This window comes from Silene latifolia, chromosome X, assembly GCF_048544455.1.
Source record: "Silene latifolia isolate original U9 population chromosome X, ASM4854445v1, whole genome shotgun sequence".
NCBI classification, from domain to species: Eukaryota; Viridiplantae; Streptophyta; class Magnoliopsida; order Caryophyllales; family Caryophyllaceae; genus Silene; species Silene latifolia.
Genome location: NC_133537.1, coordinates 186,995,615 through 187,013,788, shown reverse-complemented (window position 1 = coordinate 187,013,788; position 18,174 = coordinate 186,995,615). Strand labels below are relative to the sequence as shown.

The 18,174-nt window shown below is 40.1% G+C and overlaps 1 protein-coding gene across 1 annotated transcript in view; it reads right to left on the bottom strand.

Annotated features, from left to right (window-relative positions):
• Positions 1 to 730: 730 nt before the first annotated feature.
• The window catches only part of LOC141618926 (uncharacterized), a 28,773-nt gene continuing 11,329 nt past the window's right edge, over positions 731 to 18,174 (bottom strand). Inside the window, exons 6-8 of the mRNA XM_074435984.1 lie at positions 2,095 to 2,278; positions 1,692 to 1,917; positions 731 to 1,596 (exon numbers count right to left, since the gene is read on the bottom strand). Of these exons, the coding sequence (XP_074292085.1) occupies positions 731 to 1,596; positions 1,692 to 1,917; positions 2,095 to 2,278 (1,276 nt within the window). The remainder of the gene's footprint in view (positions 1,597 to 1,691; positions 1,918 to 2,094; positions 2,279 to 18,174) is intronic.

Genomic DNA, 18,174 nt, shown 5'->3' with positions numbered 1-18,174 from the left:
TGGTAATTTTTGTCACGTCTCAACTCTATAATGAATTTTGAGACTTTTTGTGTAGGGATTTTTATTTAAATAACGATCCGAGCTAAGATGAAATCACAAGACAAAACCGAGTAACAAGTTTATCGGTTTTCAACAATCGACCTTAGTTCGCTTCCAAATGGTCCTATTCTTTCTAGTTATATAAATCAAGACAATCCTAGGCTAAATAAGGGCTGGTTGGTCGTCCAAGAGGGCTGTTTTATTATTTTCAAATGAAGATCAAAAGTCGCTTTCAAGGAAGGTCTATTTTTGTAAGGCTTGTGTAAGGGCTTTGGGGGCTACTCTCAAGGGATTATTTCACCTTGAATATTGGCCAAAGAAGGCTCCAATTTTGTGTTCTATAGGTAGCTCTTATGTCCCAATTGTTATAAGACTCATGTAAGACCTAGAGAAGAACATTTGGATTGTTCTTGTTGTTGAGGTACACAGCTGCCTAGGGCTGGTTGTCCTCGTTTTTCCTTTTGTTTTTTGCTTATCTTTTGGTAATCCTTAGATGTAAATTGGATGGTTAGGATTAGAAGGACATGGGCTATATATAAAGCCAAGTTCCCAAGTGTAATATTCAGATTTGATGAAGTTTAAAGAAAGAAAGAAACCAAGTGTTTTCTTCACAAAAATCTCTTCTTTGCTTTGTACTTGAAGAGCTCCATTGCTTTGTGCTTGGGGTTGGTATTTCATTTGCTTGTGTGCTTTAAATTATCGAGACTAGTCCTATTGCTTTGTGTTCGGGTCTAGTCATATCACCAAACCGTCCTCTAAGGACACGCCTAAACAACCAGTTTGTTTCATGCAAACTTAGGCTCGTTACTTTAGTTTTTCGCTTAAATTGTCGAGTGAGAGGTGTCACTCCATCTTCCCTGCAGCTGCTGTAAACTAGTATGTCATCAAAGTATAACACAGTAAACTGACCTAAGCATGTCCTTAGCACTTCAGTCATCAACCTCATGAAAGTGCTGGGTGCATTTGAGAGACCAAATGGCATTAAAAGCCACTTATATAACCCATGATTTGTCTTATGTGCAGTTTTCCGTTCATCTCCTTCCCTGATTCTCACCTGATGGTACCCTTGTCTGAGATCAATCTTAGAGAAAATTCTGGCACCACTCAGTTCATCAAGCATATCATCTCGCCTTGGAATTGGGAACCTGTACTTGACAGTGATATTGTTAATGGTTATACTATCAGTACACATTCTCCATGTTCCATCTTTCTTGAGAACAAGTAATGCAGGGACTGCAAAAGGACTTAGAGATTCCCTGACAAAGCCCTTGCTCATAAGCTCCTCAATTTGATGTTGTAACTCTTTGGTGGCTGTTGCGTCACTCCTGTAAGTTGGCCTGTTAGGCAGCACATAATCTGGTACAAGATCAATATGGTGCTCAATTCTTGTCAAGGGTGGCAGTCCACTAGGTAGTTCCCTTGGAAAAAAAACTCTGAACTTATGGATCAAAGGTTCAATTTCTGCAGGTAACTTTGAACCCTTCTTTTTAGTCACTTCCTTGGACAGTAGGATCAATACAGGTTGCTCTTGTTTCAGTTCCTGGATCATGGCAGCCTCTGATAAGAACAGCACACCACTAATCTCCTCTGCATGTTTGGACTTCCACAGTTTCTTTGGTTTGGTGGTAAGGAGGTGAAGGTGACCTTCCTACCTTCATGTTTGAAACTGTAAACATTGTCCTTGCCCTGGTGAGTTGTATTCCTGTCAAATTCCCATGGCTGCCCTAACAGCAGGTGGCAAGCATCCATGGGTACAACATCACACAAGACCTCATCTTTGTACACTTTTCCAATAGAGAATGGAACCAGGCATTGGTTATCAACTTTAACTTCTGCTCCCTTGTTTAACCATCTGAGTTTGTAAGGGTTTGGGTGATCCTGAGTCACTAGATTCAGTTTGTTAACCATGGTGATGGAAGCTACATTGGTACAACTCCCTCCATCTATGATCAAGTTATAGACCCGTCCCTGAACTGTGCATCTACTCCTGAAGATCAGGGATCTATGGTCAGCCTCCAGTGGGGCCTGTTATGAGTGCATGACCCTCCATAATACCAAGTTGTGCCCTGTGTCAGGGTGAGCTACAACCTGATCTTGGCCTGACTCCTCAGCTTCCATTTCCTCCAGCACTAGGCTCTCTTCCTCCTCATACTCAACCAATCCTTCTCTTTCCCATTCTTCTATTTCCATTGCTATCAGTGCCCTCTTTGAAGGATAATCCTTCCTGAAGTGGCCATATCTGTAGATACCCAGTATCTGCTGAGACTCCAACAAACACCCGATGATTATCGGACTACAACATGTTTTGGAATCGCGGCGTTTGATCGACAATTTGTGTACAACTTTACGTCGGAAAACATAAAACAATTTCGAAAATAAAACATTTCAAAACATTTCAAAAATACCTGGAGTGTTTAATGCACGACGACGGGGTCGCAATGACACTAACTAGAGTCAAAACCGAGACCGGACCAAAAACCGACTCAAAAATTCAAATCCCGACTCCAACAACGAGTCAAACCGAGTCAACCACCAAAAGCAAAACATTTCAAACCTTCTACCTTAAGCTTTCCCGGATTCATGTTGGTCAAGTACCAAACATGTGACTACAAAACCTAGGATAGAACAAATCATGATTGCGTTTGTTGTGAAAGCGACAACACACCTCGAAGACCCACGACGTGGCTCGCGCCTCTTTGAGCAGCCCAGGTGGCCACGTCACTCAAAACTCACACAACCACTCATTCTCCTATAAATACCCCTCAAATGCAACCCATTTGAGATTTACGTGAGTGTCCGCCCCTCTTTTCTCCCTTAAACTTCTCGACTCGACTTCTTAAGTCACAACTCGACGCGTATTTACGACCTACCGATCGTAAACACGAGCCTTATACATTGTTTGGTACCGTCATCGTGCATTAAACCACTTGACCGACCATTTCGACCACTACACCATCACTAAAGCTTAAAACACTCTTTTTACTTACCAAAACGGTTTTAAACCGAGTTTTTTCCGATCAAACGAGTTATTACACTTACGTCGGTCACTCGCCATAACCAAACATGTAAGTATGAGGGTGTAAAAATCCTCTTTTATTATTTTTTCATTTGTTTCATGACTCTAACATGCTAAAACATGCATAACATGAACCAAAACATGGAATAAACGAGTCAAAACTGATTTTTGGTCTGAGGCAGAAGTCCCTTAGGTCGCCAACTAGCCCGCGCCTAAATGGGGTATTAAGACCAGAGATCAACCGTGTTTGTTCTCGTTATTTCCCTTAATCCATTTTTCATATTTCTAATCGGTTTTCACCATTTCAAGTATTTTCGAACCATTGTTATTTTATTTCACATGTTTTAACCATAAAGCATTTTTCACCCTTGGTTCCTCATACCATGACGGTTAAATCCGTGTTTCGGTGATAATATTTGGTCAATGACATTTAGAAGGTATTTTAAAGCCTTTTATTTCATTTCTTTACATTTTTAAAGAAATACATATTAGTCACCAACACAAAGTCATCCTTAGTTCTACATACCATGCCGAATTTTAACCCGGGTACGATGACGAGTATCGACTAATAACATTCAAATGGACTTAAAACAATTAGTCCATAATCATTTTCAAAAATATTCATGTCAAGTTTGTCAAATCGAACCCGACACCGAATATTATCAAAATAATGATGATTATTCGAGTCTAGTTCTTCAAATCAACAAATGCGATCTAAACGACCCCTTCAAATCAAACCGGGTTCAAATACCCATTTTCAACACGTTTTATAACGTTTTCTAAAAGGTTAGAACACGACACATAAACCGTGGGCTAACCCGCGCCTAAACAGGCTCTCCATTTCTCATTTTCAAAACCAGAGGGAGGCCCCTTACACCGCCGGCTGGCTCGCGCCTCATATAGCCGTCTGGTACAGGGCCTGTTCCCTTCCAGCATTAGTCTAGGACGATCCCGACTCCGGTTAACCCAAATATAGGACGGATCAGATGACTATCTGATTATCCAAAACCATATTTGTAAAATGCCTTACTAAGACAAATGGATCATGTTATGCACCCTAAACCTAATACGGTAAATGGATGTTTAATTTCCGTCTTGCATGCAAATCAATCATTAATCCAACTCGACATATTATACTTGATACTTGGATTAAATTAACTAACTTAGAAAGCTCTCACATGTTAGGTTTAAATTATTGGATGCGCGTTCATGCATTTAAACCGTTTTATCAACTTTTGCATTCAACCAACCAAGATCGATCAGTAGAGGCCGCTAACGCGGGCGGGATTGGGTGTCTGATTAAAGGGCTTCCCAATACGTACCTTCACCTCTTACTCAGAAACTTTGGATAGTGGATGACCTTATCCAGGGAGTACGAGAGTCATTCTAGAGATAGGATTCTAAAGAGGGATGATTTCCTTATCTTTAGTACCTATGTCAAATGCTGCTTTGTGCTTCGATTTGACCGAGGTATAAAGTGGAATTCGAACGGGTTCCAGGCATCCCACAAATGCTTGGTGGTGACTCCGAACATCTCTAATCATTTCGAGACCCTTACCGAGACGAAACCGACCAATCTAAAATGATCCGGTCGAAAGCATTTTTACGCCGCCGAGCGTGACTTTCAAAAAGACCGCTATACGTCCACAGATTGGCCTGGCGTGTAGGTGGCTATGTCCACAGATTGGCGACTCCGCTGGGGAAACTAGGACACTTACCTCTTTGTGATACCTAGATGGTGAGACTCGAACGAGGTCTTGGTTGGAATGCATTAATTGATATTACGGTCTTGGTCAGATTTCCTTGTCCGGGCCCACAACCTAACCGTTTTCGACCAATTGGCTTGTCTCGTTGGCGTGAGTTTTCTCATCCCCGCATTTCGAATCCCGATTGTGTCAAGCATGTTGTTGACGTTACACATTTCTGTTTCGTCAATGAGCTTTCATCACTTTCGAGCACGAGGCTAGAGCACACTCCTTACACATTTTGTTTGGATTGGTATCCCTCTCGCAAATCGGGGTTTGATTGCTTGGTGTGTAACTCACCCTTTTAAGCCAAAACCCGTGTCAGCATAATGCATAATATAATGAAACTGTGAGTGCTTATGTGCTATCTGATCATAAGTCCTTCCGTGTCATTTTCAAACTTTCAAAAACACCCTTTTCGCGCCGTTATAATGGCCATTTCAAACCTCGGTCTTTCGCCGACCGTTGCACGCTTTTCTAGGCCGTCGTAATGAAGATTTTTAAACACGGTTTTGTATAACCATTTCAACACGCCTTTCTAGGCCGTCGTAATGACGATTTTCAAACCCGGTTTTGTATAACCATTTCAACCCGCCTTTCTAGGCCGTCGTAATGACGATTTTCAAAACCGGTTTTGTATAACCATTTCAACACGCCTTTCTAGGCCGTCATAATGACGATTTTCAAACTCGGTTTTGTATAACCATTTGAAATCACCTTTTTACGCCGTCATAATCGCCGCGTCTAGACACGGATTTTAACCCGTTTCGCGTCGACAATGGCTCTTTCAAAACCCGAGAAAAGCACACGCTCTTTTCTCGAGACACTTTCGGGATCTCGAGGACCATGCACCGTCCCCGAGATCTCTTCAAACCTTTCAGACTCGATTTTCAAAACATACAATTTTGAATTTCAAAAACCGTCTTGGGAAACAATGCACTATTTTCTGAGCCGACTCAAACCCTAACCGTCTTTTGCAAATAAACTTAAGACGACCCCTTTCAACTGATCGACTTGCGGAGATCCCTATTTTTCGGAAACAGCCCATTAAAGCGACAAACGAATCTTTTTGAAAATTTCTATTTTCGAAAACTTCACTCCACCATTCCAACTCGGCCTCGTGTCTATCGAGTCAAAGCAAACGTACTTATGGGTCTTTACTTATGAGTCGTCTCACCACGAGACCCGTCCCAGGGCGTCACGCCGTCATGTTGGACTCGTGTCAAAGGTTCGGTCAAACACCGTCTCGTCATAAATCGAGTCGACCGAGGGACCACACACGTCACCCCGTCTTGTTGAGTCCGATCTTTGTCTCGTCCTTTGTGTTGTCTCGCGTTCGCCTTGGAACCGTGTCGGATTGAGTTGTTATGTGAGCCGTTTTTCGCCTCGAGCCATGGCCCCGTCTTCGCCTTCGTCCAACAACAACAATGATAACAACAAAGATGTCACAACCGATCAGCTAGCCAACCTTCACCGCTCTTAAGGTCACCGGATCGCGTCGAGACCCGTATCGACGCCCGGAGAACAAAGAAACTGGGGAACATAATACCCCACCTCTGACTGAAACTAAGAAGAGGCTGAAGCTCTTGGAAGAACAGCTCCTAGCCCGGGGTAACAATATCCATCTTGAGAACAACCAAAGGTTCGAACCCGTTGGGGACCAGTTACCTGACAACTTCACCCTGACTGATGTGCCTAAGTTCAAGGGAGTGGAGGACCCACTCAACCATATCCGTGATTTCAAAGACTACATGGCCATTAAGGGGGTCAAGCAGGAGCTTTTTACCCGGATCTTCCCATCCTCTTTAGAGCCGATTCCTCGCCAATGGTACTAATCCTTGGATCCGAAAAACCTTACTACTTGGGATGAGATCGCAGTTGAGTTTTCCAAACAGTATGCCGACAACGTCGAGATCTAGGCCAACACCCGTACTCTCGAAGTGTTAACCCAAAACGACAAGGAGGGGTTCACTGAGTTCCTAACCCGTTGGAGGAGGGTGAGTACTCAATTGGTCGATGTTTCAGTGAATCAACTCTTGTGGAAAAGTTTGTCAACAATCTCCGCCCGGTTTATGCCAACCTACTGAGGTATCAGAATATCAAAACTTTTCAAGATCTGCAGATTCTGGGGACGCGTATCGAGGACGACCTCCGAAAGGGTGTCTTAGCCAAGACCACTGGCAGAGGTTACCAGGGATCCACCTCAACCGGATCTCGCCCTTACGGTCAGACAAACAAGATCGATGAGGTCAACCTCGTCAAACCATCTGCTAAGAAAACTGAGCGCCCCCAAAGAGTGTTCACCAACATAGGGTCGACTTATGCAAGTGCCCTGAAAAGGCTCATTGACCAAGGGAAGCTACAACCGATCGGACCCACCCCGGATCCGACCGACGCCAAGAAGTCCCGATTCTGGAACCCCAATGCCTACTGTCAGTATTATCGAGGGAAAGGGCATGATACCGAAAATTGCTTCAAACTCAAGCACCTCATTCAAGACATGATTGAGAAAGGAGATTTGCCACTACCCCCACCAACTAAACCGAACAACAAGACGAATCCTTTGGGAATCCACGCCATTTCTGATGATGAGCCGACCCTAGACCCCTCTCACCTCATCCTGCCAATTGACGACGAGGTGAATGCTTTGGAAAAGGATCCTTCAGACGGAGTGTTTGTGTTTAGTGCTGCCACTATGCTCACTATGTTTCAGCAAGTTGAAGAGGCCATAGCCAGCCTCTCTGAAAGAATCACCCGACTCGACGACCCCTACCGTCGACTCATCTTCAATCCCCCAACACCGCGCCCAAGGGAGAATTCCTCAAGCATTCAAAACTACCTACCCCAGGATGGATTGCTCCTGCGACCATTCTGGCATAGACCTCACGAAAATCACCCTCAAAATAACTACCCTCAAAATAACTACCCCCAAAATAACCACCCCCATAAAAATCGTCCTCACAAAAATATTCCCCACAAGAACTACCCACCGAGGAATACCCCTCCAAGGTATCCTCGAGACTCCGAAATTAACGGCATATGGAGAGATGATGTTGAGGATGTCTATATCCTCCCAGGGAAGGAGAAGCGGGCGAACGAAATCGGACATCTCACCCGGTCCGGACGTCCCTATCAAAATCCGAACAACCCAACGGTCGTTCCAACAACGAATGACCAAATCGTCCCAGAGGTGGACACTCAACCAAAGGCCCCCAAGAACTCAATCCTGAAACAGCTCCAGAAAGCAAAAGCCGAAATCTCAATTTGGCAACTGATCGCAACGTCTTTTGAGCATCGACAGCCTTGCTGCAGGCCTTGGGAAAATTAACCGTGCCCTCCACCTCTTCCCCAGAAGAAATAGTGGCGCACATGACGAGAGACGCCCCTGATATAAACAACCCGGTCGTCTTCTCCGACGAGGACATCCCTCCGTTCGGAGCCAATCATAACCTGGCCCTGTACATCACCGTACAATGCCTCCAGAAAAATATACCCATGGTCCTCGTGGATGATGGTTCCACCGTGAATATCATTCTTCTCAAAACTGCCCACAGGCTGGGTATCAAGGAATCTAATTTGATCCCAACGAATCAAGGAGTACGTGCCTACGACGACACTCGTCGCAAGGTCGCTGGGCTTATCACTTTGACCGTCGCAACCGGAGCACTAGAAAGACAAACCAGTTTCCAAGTGGTCGATATCAACGCGTCCTTCAACATGCTCCTGGGGAGTCCCTGGATTCACGCCGTCAAGGCGGTCACATCAACTCTCCACCAGAAGATCAGGGTCCCCTTCAACGGGAAAACGATCACAATTCCCGCTTCCCCAATCAAAGCAGTTATGAGAAAGGGGATGGCCTCCCAAGCCATTGAGAAGGACGACAATGAAATGTGGGGTTTCCAAGCCGTAAACGCCATAACTGATGAATTGACGCCCTCTGATTGCGACCAGTTCACCAACCTCACGGTCAACCATATCATAATGCGTCAGGGTTACTTCCCGGGTTTGCCGCTCAATCCACAAAGGACCCATTGCCTCCCTTGAAACAGGCTAAGGTCCCCAACATTCCCTTTGGGCTGGGATACGAACCCACCGACGAAGATATCCAGGAGATGAACCTTCTAGTCCGAAAATGCAAGAAGCACGGAGTCATCCTCCGTCCCTACCATCTGACTCTCAACGGATACTTTGTCCCCGAGGGAGAGTCCGAGCTCTACCACGACTTTCCGGAACCAATCTTTGACTCTGTGGCGAAGGCTAGGTACCCGAGAGTGTAAGTCTTCCAGGACTGCTACTTTATCCCCGACAACATCGAAGCTGCATCAACTGAGTCCAAGCCGTCACCATGCCTTGACGGACAAGCTGTCACACTCCTCTTTGGGGAAGATAACGTCAAACACCTCGACAATGAGGACATCATCAACATCGCCCTAAAAGACAATCAATTTGATCCAACCGCCTTGATCTCCGATACTGACCCGGAGAAAGCCACCCAGAGCTGGAGGAAAACCATCAAGTGGACCGATCGCCAAGGCCGCATTCTCAAGATAACAACTGGAGAAGGCCCTATGTTCAAGGAGGGAAGTGAAGAAGGATCTGAGTCTGAGTCAGAGTCAGAGTCTGTCATAGCACCTAACACTCCTGATGTCCCAGTCAAGGTCCCCTTCCCACTATTTTATCACAAAGTCGTGGCTGATTCAGAGGCTGAGTCTACTAGGGTCACCCCCACTCCCATAAAAGGTGACAACCTGGAGCCTGTTCCAGAGGCCACTTCCTCTGTTGTGTCGCCTCTGACTGATCACGAGATGTCTGTCCTTTCCGAGATTTTCGCTCGTGTCAACTTAATGAACGCTAAGTTTGCTTATGACTCGTCTCAATTTAACTGCAATGTAATTCTGAATGACTATGAGGAATTTGACTTGAGTGACTACCCACCTCAATTAGCCAAAGAACTTGACAAACGGGAAACTAGAACCCCCATCATTGAGGAAACCGAGCCTATTAACATAGGAACCGACAACACACCTCGAGAACTTAGGATAGGGACAACCCTGAACCCCTCGGAAAGACAAAAGTTCATTGACCTCCTCCACGAATACAAGGACGTGTTCGCCTGGTCTTACAGAGATATGCCTGGGATTGATAGGGAAATTGCAGAGCACTGGATACCCATTAAACCTGGGGCTAAACCTGTGAAGCAGAAGCTACGCCGGATGCGTCCTGAGTGGGCCCTAAAAATCAAGGAAGAAGTGGACAAACAGTTCAAGGCTGGGTTCATCAAAGTGTCTGAATACTCGGATTGGGTGGCCAACATTGTGCCCGTACCAAAGAAAGACGGAAGAATTCGGGTTTGCGTCGACTTCAGGGATCTGACAAGGCAAGTCCAAAGGACGACTTCCCCTTGCCACATGTTGACATTCTGGTGGACAACACTGCCGAGCATGCTCTTCTATCCTTCATGGACAGGTATGCTGGGTACAACCAGATTAAAATGGCTGAGGAAGACATGCACAAGACTGCGTTCACTATACAGTGGGGTACATATTGCTACACAGTCATGCCTTTCGGCCTCATCAACGCCGGAGGTGGAAGCAAAACTATCCGGGTACAACTTCTTCCTCATAGTAAGGTGACGGAAGGAGTAATAAGAAGGATTAACCGGAGGCTCCACATACCTTAGCCTCTCCAATAGCCACACTTGGAGGATCCTCGGGGATCCGAAAGAGGGAGCTTCTCCACAAGAGCCTTCCTTGTCCAAAGCTTGGATAATCTCCCCAAGCACCAACCATGATGGATCTCTACCATGATCCATTTGCTCAATCACATGGATAAGGGTCATGCTACCATGGCATCTTGGCCCCTCCTTCTTTAAGACATCAATAAAGAGGTACACATGGACAAGGCAAAATGCAAGAGCCCTTCTCCTAGCCACCTCCGAGACATTAACATCTAATCAGTTTGAAAAGATGTTGATAAGAGCCAACATATCCACACCATGTGGAGCAAGAAGAAAGTTGATTTGGCTTGTTAATAAGCCCAACATGGAACGGAATTTCTCCTTGTAGCACAACCGAGTCGGAGGAAGCACCGGAGCACAACCCGGCCACCCACCAATGGCTCCAAGTTCTTCGGCAAGAGGACAAAGCTCACCTTTCGGGAAAATGAAAACATGGTGTTTCGAATCCCAAAACAGAGAACATGCTTCAAGAAACGAAGGTTGCACCTTGACTTGATACTTTTCGGGAGGCGACAAATCCCGGCACCATTGTCGCAATGCGTTCTCAAAAGCATCCATGAAATATTTTTGTGGAAGAAGAAGAGGTTTTGTAGAGATGTTTTTGTGTTTCGGATGATGAAACAATGAAGCACGAACGTCCCTATTTATACAAAATGATCAGCGCATTTTTCACAAAAAGGGGAGAGCCGGCTTCCATCGCCAGGCTGCTCGCGCCTCTTTGAGGCTTCTCCAGGATTCCCGCTGTTGACTTGTCTCTTTCAACATGTGTTTTCTCCTGACACCTCAAACTTCCCACCAGGAAGATCGTGCCTCTTCGGGATGATTCAGGATATTTTGTGTTTTCTCACACTCACATTTCCTTGTTTTCGAGTTTTACGAAATCCGACACGGTTTCCATGACGCAGATTTAAACATACGTATTTTTCTTTCTTTTTTTAAGGGGGGGAGGGCTAGTCTGTTGGAATATGTGTCCTCCGACAATAATGCGATCACAACTGTCGATCATGATGATCACATGTTTAAATCTCATTTTAAGAATACATGTGGGATGTAATATTTTACAGTCAACTGGTCCACACATATCGGTAATGATTGGCTGACTAGAGTTTGACATTACTGTCGTGCGACGGTGGTGATCAGTTGATCCCCTTAGGTCATACCTAAAGGATAACACTCTTAATTGAATATTTAATTGGTCGCATGACGATACGAGTCAATTATATTGCTTAAAATTGACTGACGATTTTGGGAGTAATATTTACGTGTCTCGTTGTAATCTGATTAAATTAGACACGGTCTAAGTAATCAAATTGTTTTATTGCTTAGATGAAATTATTGTTTACGGAAACAATTGAACTGAATGAATAATTTATTATAAATACAAGATGTTGTAATTCATAATTGGTAAAGTATTTTGGTACAAGTAATTGTGAATTACTAAGTCGATTTTGTATATGACGTATTTTATTAATACGTTGATTTTTAATATGTTAAAAATACATGACAATTTTACATGTCTTGTGACATGTGACAAATTGACAAATTGACAAAGATAAAATGGAATCCATTTTATCCCATGTAGACCGAAATATTGGAGGGAGTTGGGTGTTTAAATTATGTTTAATTTATTGAGTGGAAACAGCATGATTACATTTTAAACACCTAGCCTCGCATGCCTATTTCTTGATTAGAGAATTAAGCCTATGCATTGGCTCCCCAATCCCTCCTCCCACCGGTTTCCTAAGACCAATTTAGAGAGTTTTTACTCTCTAATAATTCATTGATACTACACAATAATTTTTCTAGTGTAAGAAAAATAAATTCCTCTCTACAACTTATGAGAAATTAGAGAGATAAAAACTTCCAAAAATTCTTTTCTCTATACCGAAATAATGGAGACCAATATAAATATTTTGGGTCAATTTTTAGTAAGATTTATATTGTTCTAGTTAAATAATATTTATCTTTTAAGAGGTTATCTTGGGTATTATTCCTTCGGAGGGATTCTATACTTGAATCCTTTTGTTCATCCATTTTAGGAGAGCTCAAGAACAAGTGAGTGGAGAACTCTCTTGTGCCCTTTGATTCGAAATATCAATGAAAGAATGATGATTTCTTCTCTTTCAATTTATGTTTGCATGCATAAGATTTGTAATTAATTTTATGACTAAATTAATTTGTAACATATAAGAATATGTTGAGTATAATGAGATATAGATTTCTAACAAGTGGTATCAGAGCCTTTGGTTGTTTGCATGCAAATCGGTTATAGTTTTTCCGAGTTATACGATTACCATATAAAACTTGTAAATTTGTGTTATTATGATATATCACGAAATATATTATGCATGTTAAAGTTTCTGATCCTAAAATGTATTTAGGATATTTTGGCTAATTTATGGATTTTTATTGTTCATTTTATATAATAATGGCATTAAAAATGTGATTTTATGATAAAAATGTCATTTTCGGACTAAAATTAGCTAAACTTCGAATTTTTTAGTGGTTTTTGGATATGTTTTCACATATATTAGTTTTAGATGACCTGTAAATTTTCAGAATTTTTGGAGTTCTTATGCTCGAAATATGGATTTTTCATGATAAAAATCGGATTTAGTTGAAAAATAGGTTAATATGAGAAATATTTCGAATCTGGTCATAGAAATTTAGTATGTTGTCACATGAAATTTTACAAGATGTGTGTAAAATAATAGGCTATAATGAAGTCTTCATGCATGATTTATGAATTTTGATGAAAAATAGCATAAATAGTGACTTTAATTAGTGAATAATTGCTAAAACATACTTCATGACTAAGGAAAAACGTCACATGTTGCATTTTATTATCTTTTTTCAGATCTAAAATTGAAAAGTTAATGAATATAATTTTTCTCATGTTTTTATGATTATAATTGATAAATTCGATAAACCGCAACATAGTTTTTCCGATAAATTTTTCGAAATTTTAACCTAAGTTTTTGAACATTATGGGTGTCATGGTATTTTTCCAGAATGTTCATGAGTTTAAATTTCAAATTTTTGAATTTATTTGAAATGTTTGTGATTTATTTGAAGTTTATAGCATTTTATTGTAATTTTGAGTCCATTAATGAACAATTTTAAGAAATATAAGTTAATTATAGTCAAATAGTTAGTGGAGACTATTTTTGAGTCCTAAGTTGGTTAGGGTAATTAACTTGTGCATAAATATGAATTTATGTAATTTATTGTGATTTTAAAAGGTTGAATCACGCAAATCCGTAAAAATCGTTTAATATACGATATTGGCTCCTTAAAGGCGATTTAGCATAAAATTGGGCAATTGGGCATGTTCATACATATTATAATGCTGCATTTTATTTATGATTGTCATAATTTTATTTTATGTAATTTTTGAATTATGTAACTTTACTTAGTATGGCCTTAGTTTTTAATTGGTATTACCCGAAATGTATGGGAATATCGATTCGGTTGTAATTTATTGTGATCTCGTATCACCGTTTTGTAATTTAATAGATTTAATTTATTTTAATTACAAATGTATAATAGGAAATTATGTAATTTGTTATGTAATTTATTTATTTCGGAGTTCCTTGAAGACGGTGCCACTTAAGAAGGCGATCCATTAAAGACGGTGTTACCTCGAGATGCATGCCAAAACCGAAGTTCAAGGGACCAATGGAGTTGGTTTCCGAATTTGTAATAGTTTATTAGATTTACTATTTTAGGAAGGCCATACTAGGATTTTATTTATGCTTTGCATTTTATTTATATGTTGCATACATCGCTAAATCGCCATAACTAAAACATGCATTTTCATTTAATCGAGTATTTCGACTGTGTCAATTACAATTATCGTAGTTCATCACTTTAGTTCACTTAAAACATGATAGATAATAAATTGACATGACCTCTCGCTAAAATAAACAATTGAGACTTAGCCTTACCAAAAAGTAGAAACCATGCAAACCTATTTCGTGAGGGAGTGCACTCGGCCACACCGGGGTACAAACCTTGTTACGTAGGGGAAGTGGGTGATAAATTTCTATCCACCGAATTCATGTTGATGAGGGTTTCATCGGCCACACCGTGCCCAAGTTAATGTGGGTTTGGATCATGGACACATTTATTCGAAATTTGGATTGAACTCAACAAAAGTTTTTGATAAGGGTTTCATCGGCCACACCGTGCCCTTGTCGGATGTGTTTTCGGCTAAAGATAAATGTTAATGTAATTTTATCGACCAAGAGTTCTAGAAGTAGAATCGATTAAAGCGTTAATCCACCGAGTTATATTGATAAGGGTTTCATCGGCCACACCGTGCCCAAGTTAATATGAATTTGGATCTTGGAATCATTTATCATAGTTGGGTAGAGGTCACTATGTAAATGCTTTACTTGTTATTTACAAGTATTAATAAAACGATAAATGTTAAGTTTTCCACTATTCCGTTATCATATTGTTCTATTTCTTTACCTCAATTTATATACGATATCATTTCGATTTTTGATTCAAATCTCCATTAAAACATCGTAACTAAAGACAAATATGAATTTGCTTCTAAAACCTCAAATGAACCATTGCTAAGGATCTCTTGTAAAGAGTATAGATTAAAGTTATTCATTATCAAACAGGTTTTTGATTCTTGACTAAACACATCTGCATACAATGGATTGTTTTTCATATACTTAATTGAATTAAGTACCTTGAAGCGATAAATTGTTTTGGTAATTAGATTTGTCGGAAATCGTAATAGACCAAAATACCGCAACCACTTCAATGAAAGTTTTAAGACTAAACAAACGAATGAAGAGTAGTCTTCATGAATATAATTTTGCTTCTCAAAGCAAAGACTCATTGAAATGACTGGGAGCATTCTCTTAAACCGTTAAGAAAAGGATAAGGTTTTAAAGAAGTAAAATTAGAATGGAATTGATTCATGGTAATGTTAAAAGTAAAGTTATTGAGAATAACGATACTAAACCTATCAATCCCAACCGATAAAGTTTCCATTGTCTTAAATGTTGGACACTAGAAAGGTATCTACCCCAAATTATTGAAGAATCAACAAGTTAGTTGTGGGACATCAAATGGGACCTTATTCTTTATATGTTTATTTGATTAACATAAATTTTGCTAGTACTACTTCGTCAATATTAGAAACCAGTGGTGGTTTTCATCATTGTACTTGATACATAGGATGATTAGAATATGACGACTAGCAACAATGATGTTGAGAGATAGAGTCATTGTATACTCAATCTAGTTTTTGAGTTTAAGTTGTACTTAATTGTGACTATTAAGTGCATAAACTCCAAATAAGAATATAAACTTTTGAAGATACAAAAGAGGTTTCACTTTTGTGACCCTATATACCACGATTTGATGTATGGCTAGCCCATTATCAAGGTGATTATATTCTAAACCAAACTAGAATGATATATCATAAAGATGATGCAAGACTCAAATTGGTAATCCAAGATTAAACCTTAGATTCTGGAATGATAAACGCAAAGAGTTATCGAGTACTCTTGAAACCATTAGATCTTATCGTATATGCGTATCTTGCATTCAAAGCAAGATGTCTCGTGACTTTTGGTTGAAAAGGAGATCGAGGTTGTAAATCATTGATCCAAAATAGGTTGATCATTTTCTTTTACCAACGATTTAGGTTGACACTAATGTGTTCACTTAATAAGGTAAATAGAGAAATCTTTGAAGAAGTTCAAAGAGTTCCAGGAATCACGATTTAGTCGTGATGGGATTATCAAAGTGAAGACTTTGATATAAGCCAAAGGAAATGTGATATAGTATCACAAATTAATCTCTCTTAGCACGCATTATGGGATGATGTATGGTTGGATAAAGAATTCAAACTCCATTCGATATGGTTTGAACTTCAATCAAGTTACTTTGAGTTACTTGATCCTTTTGGGGATTTATCATTTTGTCTAAATTATTTTTCCACTAAATCTAAAACGAATCATATGAGATATGATATGGTAGAGTACCATGCTTGTAAGTTTTCACAAAAAACAAATGCTCATTTTTCCTTCCTATAATCACGAGTACAACGAGTCTGTGGCTCGTGAAGCTGTCTTTCTAAAATACAAGTTTATTTCTAGAAGACAGAGTGGGAGAAATTATTCAAAGAGCCACAAAGAATGTTATGTTGCAAGAAACTGGAAAGAGCCACAAAGAATGTTATGTTGCAAGAAACTGGTCTTTCTTGGCTACATGAGACGTTTTGTGTAAGACGTTGTTTCTTCAAAACCTAGGAGGTTAAAGTCATCACTTGTTGAAGATGATGAATTAGTGTTACTTTTAGAAAGTAAAGAGCTTGCAACTTACAAAGAAATTGTTTGATTTAAGTTGATTACTTCTGGAAAGTAATGAACATATAACTTACATGAGAGTGTTTAAGTCACAACTTAATACAAGGCTTAGTGCCATGAAAATCCGAAATAAATTCCAAGTGAATTGTTAGATATCAAAGCTTGATTGGTAGCAAAGGGTTTTGCACTAGTTGAAATGCTTAAGTCTATTTGGATCTTCTTAGGGATTGTGTTTCATTATGATGATGTACATATAGCGAGTGAATCTAAAACCCACTTCTTCAATTAGAAGGAATGTATTCAATACATGTCTTGAGTTTTGTAGATTCTTTCCATCCTAAGATAATGTGAAACTTAAGAGAGAGTCTTAAGTAGGACATCAATGAGTTGGAATCAATGTTTTGATCATGTTATAAAACTTTTCTCGATAAGTCGAGAAGTTGTGTTTATACATGGAATTTAGTGGGAGTTACGGAAATTTTAATTAGTCTTATATGTGGATGAGACATTGATCATTGGGAATGATTTAAGACTTTTGGAGTATAATAATACATCTTGAATATCCGGTTTTATGGAGATAAATCCACATGATATTAGCGTCAAATAAGAAGTCTTATGTTGATAAGATTCATGACTAGTTCAATCAAATTGAACATATTTGATTGATTCCATTAGCTTCCGCTGCCGAATCAATTAAATAGGAAATGATGTATAACACTTCATATACTTTGAGTATGATGAATTGTTTCAAAATCGAATTTAAGTAATCTTTACCAAGTAAGCCATAAAGATTACCCTTAAGTGCTTGCAGAAGCATTAAGGATGTAATGCAAAGTGTTTTGATGCAATTTTGTGTAAGGGTGTTACACAAGTGACAATTGACAATTGAGATTGCGCATGGTTTCCGACAAAACCATAATCAAAACACATAAAGATGGTTAAGATACCATTGTGGCTATGTTATTTAAGAAATAGATTTTCTAGAATCGTTCTAGGCAATAAAGAACAATGAGAAATATTTACAACGGAAATTGAGTACACTTGCAATCATGAGATGTGCAAGAAGGATGAGTCCCTCACACTGTGAAAACAGTGGGAGCTATTCTAAGGCTAGAGGGCCTATGTCTTGATTGGATCTCGACACGTACTCAGAAAGTTGTGTAATGCAAATGTATACATTACAAGGAAAACGAGTATGTAGTAAAGTTGAGTAAGGTACAAGAAGTTGATAAAACCTACTAACCAAAGCCTTCTCATAGGCTTAACATGATGAGTCGTGTCATTTCAATTGAATTGAGATGA